This window comes from Rattus norvegicus, chromosome 20, assembly GCF_021556685.1.
Source record: "Rattus norvegicus strain SHRSP/BbbUtx chromosome 20, alternate assembly SHRSP_T2T, whole genome shotgun sequence".
Classification (NCBI taxonomy): domain Eukaryota; kingdom Metazoa; phylum Chordata; class Mammalia; order Rodentia; family Muridae; genus Rattus; species Rattus norvegicus.
This window is the reverse complement of record NC_141553.1, coordinates 24,883,385-24,901,410: the sequence shown is the minus strand read 5'-3', so window position 1 is coordinate 24,901,410 and position 18,026 is coordinate 24,883,385. Positions and strand designations below refer to the sequence as shown.

Below are 18,026 nucleotides of genomic sequence, written 5' to 3'. Positions count from 1 at the left end.
AAGTCTTTAATCCACTTGGATTTGTTTTGTGCCGTGTGAAAAAATATGGACCTATTTGCATTCTTCTACATGCAGACACCTAGTTAGACTACCAACATTTGTTGAACATACTTTATTTTTTCCATTGTATAATTTTTGCTTCTTTGTCAAAAAATCAAGTGTCCATAGACCATACCTCTAGGTCTTTGAATTGATTACATTGATCAATCTGCCTCTTTTTATTTACCAATATCATGTGCTTTTTATTATTATAGCTTGCAATCAGGGATGGTGTTACCTCCAGAAGTTCTTTTTATTGTTCAGGATTGTTTTAAATATCCTGGTTTTTGTTGTTGTTGTTGTTGTTGTTTGCTTGTTTTTCATATGAAATTGATTATTTTTTTTCATGTCTGTGAAGAACTGTGTTGGAATTTTGATGGAAATTTTGTGGAATCGGTCGATTGCTTTAGATAAGATGGCCATTTTTACTATTTAGTACTACAGCGATACGTGAGCATACATCTTTCCATCTTCTGAGAACTTCTTCAATATTTTTCTTCAAAGACTTGGCATTCTTGTTATACAGACCTTTGACTTGCTTGGTTGGAGTTACACCAAGATGTATTATATTATTTGTGGCTTTCATGAAGGATGTTATTTCACTAATTTTTTTCTCAGCCTGCTTATCTTAGGTATAGATTTTTATTTTCTGAGGGAATTTTGTATTCAGTCATGTTGCTGAAGGTGTTTATCATTTGTAGAAGGACTCTGCTTAAATTTTGGGAGCCACATATGTATATTATCTTATCTGCAAATAGCAATACTTGGACTTCTTCCTTTTCAATTTATTTCCCTTAGTCTTTTTTAGTTGTCTTATTTCTCTAGCTAAAGAGTACTATATTGAATCAATAGGGACAGAGTGAATAACTTGTCCCTAATTTTAGTGGAGTTACTTTGTTTCCCTTCATTGAATTTGGTGTTGACTATTGACTTGCTTTATGTTGCTTTATTGTCCAGGTAACATCCTTGTACCCCTGATCTCTCCCAAGAGTTTTATCATTGATATGTGCTGATTTTTATCAAAGGTTTTTTTCATTGTTTACTGAGATGATCATGTGGTTTCATTTTTTTTCAGATTGTTTATATGATGAATTACTTTGGTGGATGTTCTTATAATGATCCATCCCAGCATGTCTGGAATGAAGCCTACTTGACTATGGTTGATGGATGTTTCTGATGTGTTCTTGGACTTAGTCTGCAAATATTTTATTGAGTATTTCTGCATCAATGTTTATGAAGTTGATTGGTCTGAAATTCTTTTTTGGTTAAATCTTTTTGTGGTTTAGGTTTCAGGATGACTTTGGCCACACAAATTGAAATTGACAATGTTTGTTCTATTTCCATTTTGCTAAATAATTTGAGGAGTATTGGCATTAACTCTTCTTTGAATTCTGGTAGAATTCTACTCTAAACCCATCTTGGTTCTGGGCTTTTATTGTTCATTTGTTTGTTTGTCTAGGAGATCTTTAATAACTGCTTCTATTTCCTTAGAGGTTATATATCTATTTGGGTTGTTTACTTGATTTTGATTTAACTTTGATAAGTGGTCACAGATTCTGAGCATAATAGTCTTATGAGGGAAAAAGACCACTAAATATTCAATTGTCTTTGAGTCCAGCCTCAATATATTAGAGTAGAGTGTCTAAAGGGGGAAGGCCTTGTTACTACGAAGAAGACCTTCAGCTTGGAATAACCAGTGGAATAGCTGAGTGTGAAGATTTGATGAACATTTTCTCTATTACAGATGAGCATTAGTGCTGGCTTCATTTTGTTTTCTGTTTCCAGAGGTTAGTTGTAAACAAAATGACATGTCACCAGATATACATATAAAAAAACTATTATATATATATAGTATATATATTTATTTATTTATACTATATTTATATATACTATATAAATAGTATATATAAAACTATTATAAGAGATTTTTGCAAGGCTAAACTTGATCATTTGTAAAATTTTTTATACATTTGTTGTATGCCTGAAGCAGATGAAACATTTGCTTTGAGTGGGTGACAGGAGGTGAAAGATCTACTTGGACTTGTCCACATACCTAGAGGAAATAATGTTGAGACATTAAGTCCCTGGTTTTGGTAATCAGTGGGAGACAAGGATTATCCACAAATCAGACATTCACTCTAATGCACAGTGAGACTAAAAAGGAAGGGGACATTGTTTCATGAAAGTACATAATGAGAGGAGTTGACCTAGATTTTATAAAACTACCCTGAGGAAATGATGCTTAAAGTGAGCTCTAGGGACGAATTGGACACAAAGGGAACAGCAGAAATGAATGCCCTAGGCAAAATAAAGAAAGAACGAAAATAGGAGGGAGTGAAGGGGACTGGGGAGGAGATAACGCTAGAGAAATAAACCCAGACCAAATGTGTCAAGGCTTTAAGTAAATTACATGCTTTTAATTTTATCCTACAGGAAATGGAGATTTTATATGTGTAACAATTCAGAGATAGCAGTTTGTATAGAACAGCTAGAAGCTGAGGTAAAGGTACCTCAATTGTCCCAGGGAGAGCAATAGTAAGGTTGGATTAATGAATAGTAGAAGTCAGATGCTGAGGTCAAGGATATCACATCAAAGATTTTTTCCCTAGGGAGTGAAAAAAAAATGAAGAGAGAAAAATTAATGGAACAAATAGAAAGGGAAGGGGAGAAGAGATTTGAGGAAGGGGAAGGAGATGAAAAGGAGAAGGGAGGAGAGAAAGAGGTGAGGGAAGGAAAGGGAAAGAAAATGAGGGCAGAGGAACAAGCATAGGGGCATATAATGAAGTGAGGAAGAGAGGGGGAGAGAATCATCCTGTTTTACCATATATATGCATATATATGCTTATATATTTTTTCTCTTATATGCCAGAAAATATTTTATGAGTTTTTGCATCTTCTATTTTCTGAAATTTTTATCTTACAAGAGTGGTATGTGCATAGTAAATATCCCTTAATAGTTCATAAGGTTAAATTCTCTAAATAATTTAATTTTGTCTAACTCATTTTTGTGCTAAAACTGGAACTATACTTTCAGAAACTCCAAATCTATGAATAAAGAATATCTAATCCCCAACATTTAGACAATGCAAACTTTTTTCTTTTAAATCTGCCAGCCCCTTATTTAAAAAAAAAAGACATTTTGGCAATTAGTGAATAGCTTAACTGTTTCCTTTGTACCTATATGAGACTGGATGGTACATTCAAAAGGAAACTCCACAGATGGTTCCAGAATAAAATTCATTTAAAACAAAAGTTATTTGATAGAGATAACAAATTCATTTTTAAAATCCTGGGCATTATTTTCATTCCAAATTCCCTACTTACTAACTCACTGTGAAGTGGGGTTATAGTGCTTGAAAATAGGTATGTTATGTATGCATTTTTATTATTAAAATATCATTTCCATTGCCTTACACTAGACTACAGATGACTACATCCAGGTTTTCTTTGTGTGAGAAATGTTTTCCACTCTTGTCAGTTGCTTTAGCTAGGTTTTTCTTAAACTTATACATTTAACTTAAGAGCATTTTTCCAATTAGGATATCAATGTGATTGTTGAACCTAATTTCTTATTAGTTTTTTTGTATTTGTATATTCGTGTAAATAGTATTCTTTTAAATTCCCAAGACATTCTTACACATTTTTGGCAATCTGTACCCATAGATATTCATGAAGTATTTAAATTATGAGTTCTTTTATATAACTAAACTAAATAATTCTTCCCACAAACTATAAAATTAACAATTAAAGGATTTATTGATTTTTTGTTTTATGTGTATGAGTGTTTGCCTGCATGTGCATATTTCACTGTATGCTTCCCTGATGCCTTCAGAGTCTACAAGAGAGCAATGATTCCTTTGTGCTGGATTTCGTGACTCTGGATTTCTTGTGAGCTGCCCTGTGCTGATAGATAGTGTTAGCTTCTCTGCTAGGGCAGCAAATGCTGAACCAACTCCTTAACCACACATGTAGCAAATATTTTAATGACCCTCAGAAAATAGGGCATTGCGTTATCCACAAAGAGAGACCTCGGAACACATAACTCTAAATGAGATGTCTCTGGAGAACACACCCTCCCCTTTCAGGTAACGCCAGGGAAGAAGAGACAGAAGTATGGAAGCCGGAGGGGATGGGGGATACCCGGAGTACAAGGCCCTCTGAATCAACTGAACGAAGCTCATATGAACTCACAGAATCAAACGCAGCAAGCATAGACCTGCATAGATCTCACCATGCCATCTCCGTACATATTCTAGCTTTCAGTTTAGTGTATTTATGGGACTGCTGAGGATGTAAACAAAGGGGTCTCTGATTATTGTGCCTTCCCTGGTGCTCCTTTTCCTTTGTTAATTTGCCTCTTGGACCTTCAGTATAATGGGTTTTGTTTCATCTTGTTACATTTTATTTTGCTATGTTTTGTTGTTAAAAAAATAGGAAGTAAAAAATTAAAACTTGAAACAATAACTTTATTGGGTAATTGAAGTACAGAGGGTAACAACTTTCCTGAAGCCACACAGAACTGGTGATCAATGGAGGGAAGTTAAAATATAGTATTTTCTCAAAACCCCATTTTCGTTCATCTGTATCCAGCTTGTTAATAATTTTGTCTATTGCCACACAGTTCAGTTCCTATTTCTCTTCCTTCCCTTACTGGATTTAATAATATGTGTAATTTAAAGCTCCTTTTAGTGGTAGAGACATAGCTTGTTTTTTTATGTGTGAAATGGCAACTATTTACATATTTTAGAGGACATTAATTTTTCCATTCATTGCATTTGCTGTGATTCAGACTGCCCTAGGTCATTGTTTTCCTTTTTACTGACATCACTTATGAAATATAAAAAATTATCCTGATATATAATTTTAAAGAAAGCCATACTTCTCCAGAAGTAATTTTTGCCACTTGTACTAAAAATAATTTAACCCCTAGAGTATTATATTTTAGCCCCTTACATGTACTCAAAGGCAAGGTAAGCCTTGTGAGCAGATTTAGTGTGAATAATCCTATAAGCAGGATTAGCTGCTCATGAGAAAGGAGATTACAAGGTTGAGAGGCCAAAGTAGAATGATTTGTCATTAATGGTCTCTAGAACTTACGTCCAGGACACGCTAGCATTCCTCATCGGTACTGTCTCCTCTGATTCTGTGACATTTTCATCTTTTGACACATAGCTATGATAACAGATACCCATAATAACAAATATCACATGCCTTAATTCCGAATGTTAGGGTAATTTCCAAATAAAAAATACAAGGTAAAACAAACACGTTTTTCCCAAGCCAAAAGAGAGAGGTGGAAAAACAGCACCGGACAAGGAGAAACATCTAAACAACCAATTCAAGAAAGCCTAGAACTGGAACCTGACTCGATGGTTTCTATTTTTTGCTATAGATCCACTATGGTTGCTAAAATTCTAAGGTCACAATGCCAGTGCCAGTTTTCATACAAGATAAATAAGTTCAACTCACAGGCAAGCTTCGGTGACTTTGGTAGTCATATATCTAGTTATTTTTAATTATCTTTGCACACCATGACACTGCAGTAATCAGACCACTCAGTGCATAACTCATCATTTTAATCCACAAAGTGCTTTTGTGATATTAACCAAAAAATTTAAGGTTCTTTGTATTAAAGCCAGCCTTGAACTGTCTCTAGGGAAAAATTAAATTACATAGACTTATTTCAACTTTTAAAGTAATTGTTCTACAGATATTTTTCAAGAGGTTTGTATATGTCATGTGCTAAGATTCAATATAATGTTAACGTTAGGAGCACCCTCAGGGAGATTCATACATTCAAGCCCACCCCTCTTGCAACCCTAGTTTTGTATAGCTCTATCCTCTGTAAAAGCATGTATTGAAATAGCGATTTGATTTAATGCACACAATTATTCCGAGGCGAAATGAAACTCTACGTTAAATCCCTGTACAACACTGGACTGTTTCCTTACAAGCCTTACATGTATTTGCCTAGAATACTTTGTACAACATTTGCTTTAACTGCTAGCTGAAGGTAGTGATAATGATCATGCTCACTAGGTGAACACCTCTGTGTAAATTAAGAACTTTGAAACTACACCTGGCTCAGGGCAGGGCATTTAATATGCTCTTCTAGTCAGCAATATGCTAGCCTTCCATTTGCAGCCATATTCTTTAAAAAAAATGAACTTTTGGGCAATGTGTGTGTGTGTGTGTGTGTGTGTGTGTGTGTGTGTGTGTGTGTGTTGGCATGCCATCATGCCATAGTGCACATGAGACTCAGAGGAGAACTTGTGGGAGTTTTCTCTTTTCACCTTGTATGATCAAACTTGGATCTCCAGGCTTAGCTGCAGGCACTTCTACCCACCAAGTACCTCACCAGACTGCTAATCTGCAACATTATTCTTTTTCTTTTTCTCTATTTTTATTTATATTTTAAATGTTATCCCCTTCCCCAGTTTCCCATCCATAAGCCCCCTATTCCATCCCCTTCCCCCTTCTTCTATGAGGGTGTTCACCCACCCATCTACCCACCCCTTCCTGCCTCCCTGCCCTGACATTCCCTTACACTGGGGAGTTGAGCCTTGGCAGGACCAAGGGTGTCTCCTCTCATTGGTGCCCAATAAGGCCATCTTCTGCCACATATGCAGCTGGAGGCATGGGTCTATCCATGTGTACTCTTTGGACGGTGGTGTAGTCCCTGGGGGTTCTCTCTAGTTGGTTTGTATTGTTCTTATGGGGTTGTAAACCTCTTCTGCTCCTTCAATCCTTTCTCTAACGCCTCCAATGGGGACCCTGTTCTCAGTTCAATGGTTGGCTGCAAGCATTCACCTCTGTATTTGTCATTCTCTGGCACAGCCTCTCAGGAGACAGCTATATCAGGCTCCTGTCAGCATGCACTTCTTGGCATCAGCAATATTGTCTGGGTTTGGTGGCTGGATATATGGGCTGGATCCCCAGGAGGAGCAGTCTCCGGGTGGTTTTTCTTCAGCCTCTGCTCCAAAGCTTGTCTCCATATTTCCTCCTATTAATAGTCTTGCCCCCTCTTTTAAGAGACACCGAAGCAACATTATTCTTAAAGAATATTTTTATTTGTTTGTTTCTGTGAAAAACTAATGTTAAACAGAAGGGACGTGTGTGGGAAAGGCACCATCATTGCAAAAGTTTCCATATTGTAGAGAATCCGATCTACCTCATCTGGCTCTATTTTCAGGGATGCAAAGTCACTGTAATCTTGTAATCAAGACATGGCTCGAGAAATGGTTGCAGTGGAAACTGTGCTTGTTTTATCATTTCTGAAGTCACAGATTTTTTTTGTGTGTGTGAAAATTAAAGCAGTAGTGCCAGGACAGACTGTGCCAAGCCCCAATCCCATGTTTTCTTTAAGGAAAAAAATGTATATTTTGAGTAGAAAAATAACTAATATACAGCCATCCAATTAGACAAGATGGATGAAGCAAAGAAGTACAGGCCGACAGGAGCCGGATGTAAATCGCTCCTGAGAGACACAGCCAGAATACAGCAAACACAGAGGCATTGAATGCCAGCAGCAAACCACTGAACTGAGAATAGGACCCCCGTTGAAGGAATCAGAGAAAGAACTGGAAGAGCTTGAAGACCCCATATGAACAACAATGTCAAGCAACCAGAGTTTCCAGGGACTAAGCCACTACCCAAAGACTATACATGGACTGACCCTGGACTCTGACCTCATAGGTAGCAGTGAATATCCTAGTAAGATCACCAGTGGAAGGGGAAGCCCTGGGTCCTGCCCCAGTGAACGTGATTGTTGGGGGGAGGGCGGCAATGGGGGGAGGATGGGGAGGGGAACACCCATAAGAAAGGAGAGGGGGAGGGGGATGTTTGCCCGGAAACCAGGAAAGGGAATAACACTCGAAATGTATATAAGAAATACTCAAGTTAATTAAAAAAATCCAATTCCTTGATAGTAATATGGAAACTCATCTGAGTGGTGAACTACACCAATTATCATTCAAGATAATAAAAAAAATAACTAATTGATTTCTAAATACCGACAATAATCCTGGATAGGATACATTTATTATATAAACTACCTTTTGGCCATGGCCACAAAACTTCTTTCTTTCCCTTCTTGTATCATTCATTCTTCCCTCCCTTCTTCCCTCCTTCATTCCTTCCTCCTGTCATTCTCTCTTCCTTCTTTCATTTCTTCCTTTCTGCTTCTGCTTCTTCCTTCCATTTCTCCCCTCTCCCTCCTCCCTTCCGCACAGCTTCTGCCACCTTTCTTCACACCATACATCTCCTCAAACACAGGACACTTTATTGTAATACTGCACTTCACAAGAAAACGGGGAAGGTTTGCTCAGCCTTTTGGAGCACACATAGAAGGGGAAGAGATGTGGTGCCGTCATCTGGGAGCATTCCTGGTATAGAGAAATGAGCAGCACTCTAGGCAGTGACTGGGATCCACCGAGATTCTCCAGTGACTACACATGGAAAGGATCCTCCACTCAAAGCTCCCCTTGGCTGGATCGCAAAATAGGTGTAACACTGTTTTCTAGGCTAGACCACCACATTCCAGAGCTTTCATGGGGTCTCAGAAGAGGTTCTAACAATGGAGAAGTCCTGTTATAAACATGGAGAAACAAAGAAAATCCAAGTTTTCCAGTGTGTCTGTAGGATGGAAAAAAATCTATTTGATGGAAGGTTAACATAGCAAAAGTTGTCCCACCTGCCAGGAAGCTGAACACATGAACGCTTCCAAGAAAAACAGTGTTAGCACCCCGCATAAAGCTGTGCTTGAAATTAAACATCCACCTTAGAAATATTAATCCAGATCTCCTCCTGTCAAAGGGAAATGCAGATACAAAGAGGGGAGCAGAGACTGAAGGAACGGCTGTCCAGAGACTGCCTCACCTAGGGATCATCCTATCTGCTGACACCAAACACAGACACTATTGCTGATGCCAAGAAGTGCTCACTGTCAGGAGCCTGCTATAGCTGTCCCCCTGACAGGCTCTGCCAGAGCAACCCCAATACAGATGCAGATGTACATAGACATATATTGGACTAAGCTTGGGGACTCCAATGGAGAAGTTAGGCCAAGGAATCTCGGAGCTGAAGGGGTTTGCACCCCCATAGGAAGAACAACAATATCAACCAACCAGACCCATTAGGGTCTAAACCACCAGCAAAGGGGAAAGAGGGGGTACCCATGTCTCCAGTTGGATATGTAGCAAAGGATTGCCTTATCTAGCATCACTGTGAGGAGAGGCCCTTTGTCCTGTGGAGGCTTGATGACTCAGGATGGGGAACGCTAAGCCTCTGAGGCAGGAGTCGGTGGGCAGTGGGGGAGCACCCTCATAAAGGCAGGGGGAGGGGGAAGTGATGGAGGTTTGTGGAGGGGAAAGTGGGAAAGGGGGTAACATTTGAAATGTAAATAAATAAAATAACCAATAAAAATAGAAATTACCATGTAACCCAGTGATGCCTCTTCTTGAGAATATACTACACACATCATTGAAAATTTAGGCATGGTTAGATCCATGGTCATATCAGTATTGCTCAATAGAGCAAAAAGTATGAAATATCCGGTCAGCACAGAGTATGATAGACATATTCATTGGGCTTATATTTAAAAACAAATTTTTCATGCACGCTAGAACATAAAAGAAGTTGGAAAACATTATGTAAAAAATTAAACATGATATAAAAGGGAAATATTAAATAGTTGCACCTTTATGACAAATAGAATAATATTCAATGAGAGAAAATACTGTAGACAGTGGTAGATGCTGGGAGAAGGAGAAAGACACAGTCGCTGTTTAATGGGTATCTAATTTCTGTTAGGGACGATCCATGTCTGTTGAGAAACTTGACAAAGCCTGTTATCACAGTGTTAGGTTGCCTAATGTCTTGGAATTGTATGCTTATAGACAGCCAAAACATGATTTTATGTTACCTTAATAATATATATGTATATTTGTATTGATTTTACTTCAAAAGGCAAGTAATGGAATATTTCCTTCAATAAGTTTAGTTTTAAGGATTAGCAACACTAATGGCAGCATAAATTTATATATTTGTATGACACATAGTCTAAGGCACAGAACAAACTCCGTATGGAGCAGAAAGATAATTTTTCATTAACTAGAGGGTCGTTGGAAGGGGCATCTCTTTATTGTGGTGCAAATATTTGATGGTAAATTGATATCAAGTTTTTGGATTGGTGCCTGGAACAAGGAAGTATGGGTTTGACTGTTAACATTTGACAATATTGCCATCATCGTTATCTTAATCATCAAAAGCAACAACAAAAATAACAGCACCATCACCGATATCACATGGATTGTCTGTGCATCTTAATCTGCAAACTAGAAGCTCTCAAAACCAGCCAGCTTCCCCCTCTCTTCTTTCTTCCCTTCTTCTCCTTTGTTTCGTCTTTCTTCTTGTGAGTGTGATTTCTTCTCTTAGCAAGCTCAAATCTGGACATATTTAACCCAGGATACCCCAGCTCTGCCCACACCCATTTTCTGCTTTGTAATGACTTTGGTCTGTTGTAATTCCTCTGTGGCTTTAGTTCCATCAGCCCATCTAGTTGAGGTTCTATTAGATTACTTCTTTATATATGCATTTTTAATACCTCAAGGGAGCTCAAGGAGCAAAAATATAAGAACAGTTTCCTGAAGATGGGGAAGAAAGATTGAAGTCTCCATCTAGAGGATCAAGGAGTTTTTCGAAAATCCATGTCTCCTAGTATCATTGAAAGCTACACTCAAAATGTTTGCCAAAGTGATTGCCCAAACATGAACTAAACAAGTATGACAACAAGATATATGGCAAAATAGACAGGGAAAAGACCATGAGGTGTCAGTCCTACATAACTACAGGCAATAGAGGAAAACTAGAGATCTGAGAGGTGATCTTCTCTAGGGAAGAGCATATCAATTTGTTCTTCAGTAGCAAATGGTCAGTGCTTAAATCGTGTGTGTGTGTGTGTGTGCGCGCGCACGCAACACTATATGGCCTAATTAGTTTATATTTATATACATATATATATATACACAATAGAATATATATGTATATATGTAACACTATATGTTTATATATATGTATATATATGTATATATGTAACACTAAGTTTATATTCATACACACATAATATATATATATATATATATATATACATATGAATTAGTATTACAAAAGAGGACATAAATTTGAAAAAGTGTGAGGAAGGGTATTTGGAAGCATTAGGAGAGAGGAAAAGGAAGGGGAAAATATAATTAAAATCTCAAAAATAACTTTAAAAAATTCAAATGCAATGTGTGAATGAAGAGGGGGATGATAAGGTTAGGGACAGAAAGGGCATGGGGAATTAGGAGCTAGGGAAAACCAACAACGAAGTGCAGTTGCTCACTAGAATAACTGCCCCTTGTTTTACTGGGAAGGAGTGAGTTTAAAGCATGAAGGGGAGGTCCGGTTGGTTGGGCAGAGGGTTTGGGAGGGACCGCATGGTGCTTAGTGACATTTGCTTGCATTTTTATAAGTACAGTTTGTTTTATCTGGTGAGCAGAGGAAGGGTAAAGAGACCTACGTGATGATCATAGCAAAATCACAGAGCTACCGTGTGTTCCAGGAAATGAGCTGGACAGGGTATTGGGCAGTATGCTATAATGAAACATCTTAGATGAGGCTAGCCTATGGAGACCTTCCATGAAAGGGAATTTAGATTTTGGTTGCAGTCAGCTGTTTTTCTACCGGAAGTTATCAGGAGTGGTGAGAGGCATGATCCTCTCTAAATTTAAGAAAGAAAATATGTTTGTAGTAAAGAAAGCGATTTTGAGAAAACAGCAGCTGGAAGTAGGACACTTTCATCAGAATATAAAAACACTCTAGTGAAAATACAATAAAGGCCTGCATTTTAAGACACCCCGAAATGCTAACTGACTACCGGGTAACTGCCAGGACCAGGGTGATTCTAACACAGACACATTTCCACTCAGAAAGCAAGAAAATTCATTTAAAATTTTAGCTAAATGTGAAGACAAGGTTGGTCATTTTTTTTGTCCAGTGTATATAGTAAAAATGCCAGAAATATGACTCAGGAGAAATATTTTTTCCATCTTCAAGAGGGTTAGTACCTCTTCCAAAATGTGTCTGCTTTTAGATTTAAGCTTAATATCAGCAGAGTCAAGCAGGATAAAGCTTTCTCACGGAGTACTGTTGAATCAGATAAATTGGATCAGCAGTTGAACTGAAAATGTTCTCACAAAATATCACCTGTCATATATTCATGGCTCCAGATCCCCACTGTAGCTTTTGCATGGTATTTTAAAGGCATGCCTGGCTGGGAAGCCATAATTTCAGCACAGACGTGTGTGCACACAGTGGTCCAATTGTGGGAACAAAGAAACACCAGCGACCAGAGCTTTTGCATTGTACACAAAGGTACATTGTAAGTTAATAGGTTAATAAAACTCTACAACTGAAGTCAAGGGGTACCTCACTGGAGTTATATCCAAAGTTACAGCACATTTCCTTAAAATTTAATGTGCTTCTCCTTCAGAAGCCAAGAAATAAAAGAAAAGAATACCGACATGATGTTTTTAAGCAAGTGAATTCAGCCTTCCACCTGTAATATTCTACTGAAAGAATTTTAGCAAGGTGTAGGCGTTAGCTTATTGAATGGAGAGGACACTTTTTAATGCAGTCATTATAGTTAGCGAATCTAAAAGCATTTTTGCTTGTTTGTTTAGTCAATCCGTCCTCCAACATGTTATGTAGCAGAGGAAGGCTATGGGATCCTGATCCCTTTGCCTCTACCTCGTGAGTCACCATGACCGGTGTATGCAAGCTGGCAATAGAAACCACACCTCTGTGCATGCTGAGTGTTCTTGTGGCATTGCTGATGCTGTGATAAAATACTATGATACAAAGCACCTTACCAGAGGAAGGGCAATTATTCTTCTTATAATTCTAGGTCATAGTTCATCATAGCAGAGTGGCTGGCCCTCTCGTAGCATATGATTGGCTGGAAGCAAACAGTCATACTCTTTTCACAGCCAAGAGCGGAGAGATATAGTTGCATACCAGTCTGCTTTATAGTTAACTAGCTTCCTTGCTCTGACACAGATGAGAATCCCTGCCCAAAGACTGGTCCTGCCCTCAATAGACTTGTTTTACTATATCAATAAACTAAATTGTAGTACTCTCCCTCACGACATCCACAAGCCAATCCAATGTAGACAACCTTTCACTGAGACTCTGATCCTGCGTGATTCTAGGGTATCTCAGGTTGACTCTTAAACTAATAATCACATTGGGTAGGTTCTCTGACAACATAGCTGTCCCAGGGCTCCACCAAAGCATCTTGTTATTCCTACCTCTCTTTTCAACCTGAACTTTTGAGAGCATCTTTATCATGTGACCCTTTAGCATCTTAGTTTTCTACCTCTTTCTCCAAGAGAGATTTCTTCCCTTAAAGTCACCTTTCTACTTCCCCTTTTTATTACTCTCACACCATTTATGTTTCCCAAGATCTCTTCTTTTCTTATGCATCATGGTTTCTGTTTTTAATTCCAACACTGTACTCCTGTTGCATCTGCTGGGCATTCTCCAAGAGATGGGTTTATTAAGGTCTATCTTGCTGTTATTATTTCTTCAAAACAAGCAAACAAACAAACAAACAAACCACCACTTATCCTATTAATTTTCATATTGGATCATTTCCAAATGAAACAGAGCAGAGGCACTTTTGGGATATTTTCTACATTGTCCCACTTACCGTCGGCTCTGTTAGTGATCCTTATTTTTTAAGTGTTGTAGGATAAAGTTCCATTCTATCATTTTATCTAGCACTACTGGCCAGCTTCAGAAAGGCACTTGCTATAGTAAATTTCAAGAGTGATTATCAGTATTAAGAAATGAGAAGCCTGATGTCGCCTCCTCTCAACCATCTCATTAGCAACGGTGAAATGGTCTCGAGCAGAAGTTAGGCAGTTAAATATTCACAGCTGTGACACAGGCTTGTGTTGAAGTTTAAAGAACAATCGGTTGAAGTAATACTTGATAGCAACCTAGTATTAAGTAGTGAAAAGGGATGATCCCTTCCCTGAGGTGAAAGTCTGATTTGTACCATCAAGTTGGTTTTCGATAACAAGAAACAGGATGGGAAATGGCATGAAGGAGTTTGAATGACTGACATGTTTCCAGGTAGGACATCTAGCTCCGTCATTGCAGATGTTGAGTTTGTGTCCTGACTACCATTTCTCAGCTAAGTAACCAGTATGAGATCTTTCATTTCTTGGTTTCTCCACCTATAAATAACGTGACTAAGGATTCAGCATTGCAGCTATAAAGGCATCTAAATATTGTCTGAGAATTGCCCAGTGCAGGATTTTGTTTGCATGTGTTTTACAAGAATCCTGGGGGGGGGCATGATAATGCTATTTCTAAAATGTACATGGATACATATAGTGTCACTGTGCTCTGTAATCCTGGAGACTGGGTTTCCTGGAAGCAGGGAGGGAGATTCTCAAATTGCTGCTGATGAGAAAGGCACACGTAATTCTATCTCCATATTGCCTCAATAACAAGATACATGAGGCCAGAGGAAAATCCCATTTTGTAAACCTGTGAGTGATCAGCATTGTGGTCAACTGAGAATTCCTTAGATATCCAAATTTTAAAGCCTCACCACAAACCAACTGAACCAGAAGCCATAGGAGGGTGGCTTAGGAATCTCCCGATTCTCAGACAGGCTGAAGTCAGAGCATTGTCTGTTTGGTTGCATTTGTCAAGATTCAAGCCTATTTCCTCCTGAGATTATGGATGTGTTAGGAAGGAAATAGGGAAGGCACCTTCCCCGTTGTGATGTATCAGGTACAGAATCTGATGGACTACAGATAGGCAACCACAATCTACTTCAATATATGAACACGTTAGGAGAAAAATAGCTCGTAAAAAAAATTCCAGTTGAAATCTTTGAATCTACAATGTGTTTGTTTTCCTATGAAAAAAGAATGGATTGAATGTCAACTCTGTAATAACAGAGTCAGTGGCTAAATTTGTTCAACTCTGACCTTTAAACCCTGACTGCTCAAATGCTTTCTCAGCATCTAATAAGATGATCATGTGGGTTTTTTTTTCTTTGAGTTTGTTTATATAGTGGATTACATTGGTGGATTTCCATATATTGAACCATCCCTGCATCCCTCGGATGAAGCCTACCTGATCATCATGAATGATTGTTTTGATGTGTTCTTGGATTCTGTTTGCAAGAATTTTATCAAGTATTTTTGCATCGATATTCATAAGGGAAATTGGTCTGAAGTTCTCTTTCTTTGTTGGGTCTTTGTGTGGTTTAGTTATAAGCATAATTGTGGCTTCAAAGAACAAATTGGGCAGTGTTCCTTCTGTTTCTATTTTGTGGAATAGTTTGAAGAGTATTGGTATTAGATCTTTTTTGAAGGCTCATTTCCCCAGTGTAGGGGAATGCCAGGGTGTTGAGGTGGGAATGGGAGGGAAAGCAGGGGGAGGGGGTTTGGGGAGGAGTGGGAAAGGAGTTAACATTTGAAATGTAAATAAAGAAAAATCCAGTAAAAATCACAATAAAAAATGAAAAATACCAAAAACCCTTGACTGTTGTTTAGCATCTGATATGTCTCCAATCAAAGTCTTACTGCCAGTCCTCAAAATTCTCATGGAAAAACTATAGTCATCATCTTTCTTTCAAGGGTTACTTCATTTATTCTGACAACACAGCTAACTTTTATTCACCACAGAAACTCTGAAAAATTCACTAACATATTGAAGCAAAGAGAAAAACAAAACAAAGCACCTCACCTTCCGTCACACAGAGATGACCACCGTTTTGTGGCATATAATCACTGAACTTACGCCTAGTATGTTCCCATGACATCTCATGAAATGTGTTTCTTTGTGATATCTTTTACCTAGTTTATATGAGGATTTATTTTGATGCTGTTTTATACTGTTTTCAACAGGCTTACTAATAACTGCCTAGTGTTTCTGACAGGAATCTTTGACTTACACTTAGCTTCCTTTAATTTGTTGAAAGTGCTATGAAATCCTTTTTATTACCTGCACCACTGTAATTCATGTTCTTTGTCACTCCTATAACCTGCTAAGTCTGGTGAGCTCTGAAATTTTCTATAGCACAGTGCTGAACAGATAGCTCACACACTTGCATGCCTTTCTGATGCATTCCAAATAGGCATAGTCCTATAGTACAAGCTAGAGCTTCCTGCCCAGCCTTTACATACTCAGGCTCTGAGTAAAATGGCTTACTGTACTCAAAGAATTTTCATTTACCCTTTAAAAATATCTTCCTTTTATATCACCACTGCTGATGCTATTATTTAAATAAATATCTACTTCAATACAAGGTTGTTGTACAATTTTAACATACCATCCATTCCCTACTGCCATACTCTTTGACCTTACTTTTTCTTAGTTTTCATAAATGTCTCACAGACCTTCTATTGTACTGATCTTACCTTTCAATTGTCTGTCTACCTTGGTGGAATATTACCTTCATAGAAGCTGTAGCATTTTCTTATATTGTCTTCTATGTCATATTCTAAAACCTATGATAGTACTTGACTTGTAAAAGTTTGAATTTGAGATAGGAAATGATTGGATGTGTAAATGAATATGTGCAATGACGTATTTACTCTTAACTCAAATTTCTTGTTTTAATGATTTTTGCATGCAGAGGCTAGTTATCCGGTGTGAATCCAAGTTCCCAGTTAAAAAATGTCATGCTACACGGCGAGAGAGATTGCTAGATTGTCAAGAAGTTCGTGTACTTATCCTCTTTAGCCTCTGTGGGTGCCAGACACAGTGACATGCACACACATACAGAAAAATAAGAATAAATCTGAAATAAATAAAGGTCATATTTCCCAAAGTTTTTTCTAAACATTTATATTGAAGAAAATTTCTCAGATTTTTAAACACCCTCACTTCTGCATTTTTTACCAATAGCATAACAATTTTATATGATCTTTCACATTGGGAAATATCTAAGCTCCTTAAATTCTGACACCCATTATAGTTTCATATCCTGTAATCCTCTGACATTGTCATGCAGTAGATAGTTTTAAAATAATTAAATTATTAATAAATGTAAATAAAACTGATATTGCCCAAAAACAAAAAGGAAATTACACATAGTGATATATGCCATTTGACTGGTTGCTATGATAGTCAAATTTAATCATAAAGAGAGCGTGACAAAAGAGTACGGCACATTGGCTTTTGTTTTCCAAGGAAGTAACTACATATGTGCCATCTACATCTTCACAGATCATAAATGCTGCACTTGCTTTGGCATCAAGACCCAAGAGCCAAGTGGTCAAAAACACCATGGAAATGTACAAACGCACCTGGGAGCATTACATCCATGTCCTCACTGAAGCTGTGGATGACATCACCAGCATCGATGACTTCCTGGCTGTATCTGGTAACATTTTTTGGTCTTTTCATACATTCACATAATATCGTCAATGTTCTTTTTCTAATTACCTACATGTGTGTGTTCAGGTGTACTTGCACATGCTACGGTGTATATGTAGAACATATACACCCTCATCTCCTTGTACCATATGAGTTCTAAGAATCAAATGTAAAACCTTCAGACTTGGTGGAAAGTGCCTCCATGTACTGTGCCATCTTATCAGATACTTTATGAAGTAGGTTAAAAGTTCCTATAATTGATTTGCACAATATAAAGGGTTCGTTATATTTGAGTGTCTGGAGGTAGAGTGTGGAAGGCACGAGTGTCATTGGTGGTCCATCTGGTATGATGAGTCTCACTTCTGGCAGGATTTTCAGTTCTCAACTGTCTTTGTGTCTTTATAAGTTGTCCCTATACATTGTCAAAGCATAGTTGGGAGAAGGAGCTGGAAGAGTTAGGTTTTTTTCCCAACATAATTTATCTTCAGTCAGGAAAATCAGGAAAATACACATGCACATGCACGCTTGCAAATGCACAAACACAC

The 18,026-nt window shown here is 37.9% G+C and overlaps 1 protein-coding gene across 3 annotated transcripts in view; it reads left to right on the top strand.

The window, feature by feature from the left end:
* The window catches only part of Ctnna3 (catenin alpha 3), a 1,520,222-nt gene that overhangs the window by 1,020,847 nt on the left and 481,349 nt on the right, over window positions 1-18,026 (top strand). For all 3 annotated transcript variants that reach the window (NM_001426985.1, XM_087597777.1, XM_087597778.1), the window contains 1 exon segment: window positions 17,332-17,488. In NM_001426985.1, coding sequence (NP_001413914.1) covers window positions 17,332-17,488 — 157 coding nt within the window.